The 5,162-nt window shown below is 27.0% G+C and overlaps 1 protein-coding gene across 1 annotated transcript; it reads right to left on the reverse strand.

Moving 5' to 3' along the window:
- Positions 1–2,444: 2,444 nt before the first annotated feature.
- Positions 2,445–4,800, reverse strand: LOC113556969 (thioredoxin reductase-like selenoprotein T homolog CG3887). Its single transcript, XM_026962217.2, has 4 exons — positions 4,253–4,800; positions 2,925–3,054; positions 2,658–2,853; positions 2,445–2,596 (listed from the first exon to the last, which is right to left on the reverse strand). The coding sequence occupies exons 1-4, from the start codon at positions 4,414–4,416 to the stop codon at positions 2,490–2,492; spliced, it is 597 nt and encodes a 198-aa protein (XP_026818018.1). The 5' UTR covers positions 4,417–4,800; the 3' UTR covers positions 2,445–2,489.
- Positions 4,801–5,162: the final 362 nt, after the last annotated feature.

Here is a 5,162-nt window from a genome sequence, read left to right on the forward strand (position 1 = left end):
ATTTTTTCATTACTCATGTTTGGTATATTATATTATAGCATATTATGAATGTATTACAAAATATAATTAACAAGGTGTAATCGGAAGTTATAAATGGTCGGATCTTTTGGTAGTCGTTTGAGGCTTGACGTATATTAATAATAATTTAATGGCTTTGTTATTAGTTTCAAGTCGTACTAGGATACCTCCATTGGTAAATTGTCATCATTATTTTTTGAGCTTGTTTAAATTACAGTTTTTGCTCAAACAACTTACATAATAGATGTGAATTGTATAGTTTGCCAATGTTGGTATAGGAAACTGTTAATTATTTGTTATATTTATGTATTGTTTCTAGTTTCCACTGCTAATCTAAATGAATAGGCTTATCTTAAACATACCTTTAATTTTTTTAATATTTATTAGATATCATAGTATATTGGCTGGTTGTACAGCAAAATGCAAATAAACTAACTACCTAGTAAACTTTTATTTCATAAACATAAATTCTACATTGAGATAACTAAATAACTTTCTCACTTAATAAGTTTTAAACAAAGGTCGAATTATATATTAATAAGCGTCGGGAATGTTATATAGCACTCATTATACTAGACTAAAATATCAAATATTACATAGGTAGTAGGAAACATCTTCAAAAGTATTAGTATACATAATTCATAGGCTACATTTTAAGTCCAATACAAAGACATATCTAACATGTCATTTAATTTATGCTAAAGCTTCGATTTATTTTTTTAATTTTAAAACTACTGACAAGCACAACAAAACATTTATTAAGTATTCCTTATGCCAAAATATGAAAACTGACACACGTAGCACAGAATTCTAAATCCTGAAGTACAAAATTACTGATTTTTTTTTGAGTATAATCATGATAACCAATTTTTATCAGTTGTGATTAAAGTGTAAATTAATAAAAAAATACACAAGTAATTCTTTGGTTTTTTTTATATTTATTTAAATATTTGCACATGAAAACTAAAAATAAATCTTAAAAATTATTTTAAGAATATTGAGATTAAATAAATTACAACATGTAACAAAAACAAAGATTGTTTGTTACTAAATGGCAAACAAATTAACAAACAGTAATGGTCAACCAGTAATGTTAATCTTTCGGTCTTTTCATGATTTGTTCAAATAGATTTAAAATATAGTTTTACTGTTTCAATATTTAATTCCTTATATAATAGAAATTAACAGTATTAGATACATTTTAATAGTTTATCAAAATATAAGTTTTTGGGTTTGATATCAATAGTTTTTCTCTTTTAAAATACAAGACTGATAATACAATGTCGACAGAATTTTACTCTATTAAAATAAACAAATTGTTTACATTGTGTTAAATATTTTATAATTTAAATTAAATTATGTTTTATCTTGATTGACTTAATTCAAACCCAGTTAAGTTTTTAAAAGCTGATTTTAATACAGTTTAATGTTTTGTTGTATATTATAAAATATAAAAATGAATTTAATTTAATATTTAATTGCACTCATTCATTAAAAACAATTTTAATATGTTTTGAAAGAAAAATAAGATTATATTTACTTTAAAATTCGGATTTTAACAGTTAAGTCATCATCATAAGTTAATTATGGAATCTTTTTTAATTAACAAGGCATTGGCGGTTTAAGGTTGAAAAATGGAAGTTAGGAAATACATAACTCAAATTAAATATGTTACTCATAACCACTAAATTTTAAAACAATAATAACCATGAGTTGCAGTTTATATTTGTTCATTATAATATTAAAATAAAACGATAAAATGTAACATTTACATATTATGATACGTTTTGTTAATATGTATTTTTCAGTTCAAAAGGTATAAAACCGTCCACTTAAATGATGTAATGGAATGTATAATTATATTAAAGCTATCAATGGTCTATTACATTACAGGGATGGTGAACTAATCACCAAAGACTATCAATTATAATTTGTATTTTACAGAAAATGTTTAATCAGACAAATGAGGAATTTGGCAACATAATCGATTATGAAAAATGTCTGAACAAGCATGGTTTGTATAATAAATTAAAATCCAAGATTTTATTTATAGACCGATAAAAAATTATTGATAACAATAATTCCTAAAATAACATTTGTATTTTTCAGTATAATTTAAAATATACTTAAAAAATATGTAGATTTATTTATGTTAACGTTACTTGAGTTTAAAATGTACTAATTTGAAACTTATATGAACCAATAATGTATTCATATTTTATTTTTACTGATGGAAACCAAAAAAGTAAATTATATTGTTAGTGTTTATAAACAGGTATTGAAACTTGGTTTGCCATCCTTGATTCATTAAGAGCAAAGGATAATATGTATTATGTTTTATTGTTTACTAACGATATAATCACTAAAGCATTTAATAAAACAAAACGACAAATATCATTGGCTTATTATAAAAAAACATTACTTGATTAAAGAAGAAATTATTTTTTATGAAAATAAATGTTTTCAAATACTTAGGCAGGATACGGGTTTTCAAACAATAAATAGTTATCAATAATTTGTAATAATTCAGCAGGTTGAGGAATTCTTCCAGTTTCTAATTTCGACCAAACAGGAATATCTGTAAATTAATAAATTATTAGTATTTAATAGTCCTGTTGGATACATTTTTTCATGCTTACCATTAAAGTACAACTCAAATGCACCAGTTGAAATAAGCATTCCTTCAAACATATTTGAACCAAAAAATACCACAAGACAAGCATAGATTTTGTTTGATGTACACCAGATCCACCAGTTTGGTTGCTGTTTGCCAATATATTCAAATAAGTTGATTCCAGATCCTATGGCAATTATAATCACCATTTTTGCTAGGCTCTAAAATAAAATTATATTTTTTTCAAGATTATTTTTGTTCTATAATAATATTATTATAAATATCTATATACCAATATTTTGGCTGCTAGTAAATGTGCCATAGAAGGGTCATAATTTGCTCCTTCAATATTAAGATGAGGGTATTTTTCACTTAGAATACTTGAATATTGATCAAATGCCTTTTGATATCCACAAGAATAACTAAAAAAAAAAAATAATAGATTACTATAAAATACAAAAAATGTGTTGAATTTAAGTAAGTGGATTGCAAATAGTCAGTTATTTCGGCCAAAATATTACCAATCTTTTGTTAAACATACCTATGGACCTAGTCATACGATTATTCTTTTGAAAATTGATATGAATCGTTTATTATATTTAATAGAGATCGATCAAGGCCATTTTACCAAAACTTGTTCCCCCAACTCCTATAAATTTTGATAATTTGAGAAATTTAAATAAAAAATCTGAAAATGTAGCCAAATCTATCAAAAGTAGATCTATTTAAGAATTCAAAACAGTTTTCAGAAGTTTTATTATATCAATAAGTCCATCCTATTGATAGGATTGATAAAATGTACATACAAAAACATATTATAATCTATATCGTTCAAGCGTTGGATGCTGCACTGGTGACTTGTACATGCACTTACAGATAAAACTATACTATTTATCTTATACTACAGTAGAATAGTGACAAATATTTAAAAAAATATCTGTAGGTATTGAATGTTTTAAAAACTGTCTGTTTGCAATTCATTTAATGTAAAAATCATAAAATAAGTACCTACTAAATTATTATTTAATAATACTAAAAAAATAAATGTTAGAAAGTTGGAATTTGAAATATTTCAATATATTAAAAACAAATATATTAGTTAACAGAATTGTTAAAATACAATAAATTAAAGAGTACATTGATACATATTAATATAATGGTGTAAGAGAGAAACATAGGTGTATCACTGTTTTATTGTATGGCGACAAACCACATGTCATTTTTTTATTGATCATATATCGGATAAGCCTGGAAAATAATTATTTAAAATAAAGTACCTAAATACCAACTTTGAAAATGTACTTAGATAAATATGTAATTCAAGGGAAATAAATGTATTTTTACATATTTTTATTCTATATCTTTCAAACTTATTCTCTATCAACATTTCAAGATTGGCATAACTAATAAATATGCTACATCAATAAATCATTTTAAGTGTGAGTGTGCACCACAGCGCTCACAATAGTAGATGTAAAACATAATATATTAGTAGGAAAAAATGCAAACGATGAGGGCACTTTACTCAAATTTATGGTTTAACCAGATAAAAAAATAAGATTTATAACAAAAAACAAAATTCAAGGCTAAAATAAATAGCGAATTGTTTTCCATACTCACCAATACAGGAACTTTAGCGTCTGTTGACCTTCGATCGGTCCTTTACCGCTGCCGAGGTGAACACTCTTAGACGGATTGCCACCGCTGTCAGATGACACGAAAGTCATACCGAATAACGCGAAACTGCAGATGGCGACCGCGAACGCGGTACTGAAAGCAGTCATGATGGTAACGTTGAGCACGGGACGGATAGCCGAGCGTGGAAGGCTATAGACACTACCGCAAGGTAGAAGATTGGAAACGGGCGAGTGCGCCAGAAAATTTGAGGTTTTCCGCGAGTCTGATCACTAAAACGCTATTGATATTATTTATTATACTACTAGTAATCGTTCGACGGGATCGTGAGTATGGAAAGCACGCCGCACTGCTATACAGCTATGTGACGAGATTAAATCACAACGCGATTTGACTGCGGAACGGAGTTAAACGTTGCGCCAGCGTCTACAGTGTTACAGCATACAAGACTAAGGACTAAGGAGAACTACTCAATAGAATGGTATTATTGAATAATAATTAATAATGAATATTATAGTGTTATGCAATAATAATAATAATAATAATAATAATAATAAATAATCTTACCGAACAACATTATCGTGTCGGCGGAGACTCTGTGATAAAGACTGTTGACCGCCCACTCGCACCGCCGCCGCGTCCAATGAGAGTACGTCGTTTTGCTACACGGGTTTGATAATACACGATACCGAATACCTTATACCTGTATACGATGATGTCGGTATTTTATCATTTCGTGGTGATAACGATATTATTTTATTAAATCGTCAATAAATTGTTTATACATTTTTAATAAAAAAGCCATTACATTTAAAAGTAACCGTAACAAAATTTTCTCATGTACCTACAGATCAAACTACCCCACTACGTCGTTGTACTGTTTGTCATAATCTAT

This window comes from Rhopalosiphum maidis, chromosome 3 (assembly GCF_003676215.2).
Source record: "Rhopalosiphum maidis isolate BTI-1 chromosome 3, ASM367621v3, whole genome shotgun sequence".
Taxonomy (NCBI): domain Eukaryota; kingdom Metazoa; phylum Arthropoda; class Insecta; order Hemiptera; family Aphididae; genus Rhopalosiphum; species Rhopalosiphum maidis.

Excerpts from the sequence above, each read along its gene's own strand:
- LOC113556969 (XM_026962217.2), bottom strand. The coding sequence starts at position 4,416 with ATGACTGCTTTCAGTACCGCGTTCGCGGTCGCCATCTGCAGTTTCGCG. Across the intron at positions 2,854-2,924 it reads TACTAGCAGCCAAAATATTG|AGCCTAGCAAAAATGGTGAT; the intron begins GTATATAGATAT and ends ATTTTATTTTAG. Across the intron at positions 2,597-2,657 it reads ATTTGAGTTGTACTTTAATG|ATATTCCTGTTTGGTCGAAA; the intron begins GTAAGCATGAAA and ends ATTAATTTACAG.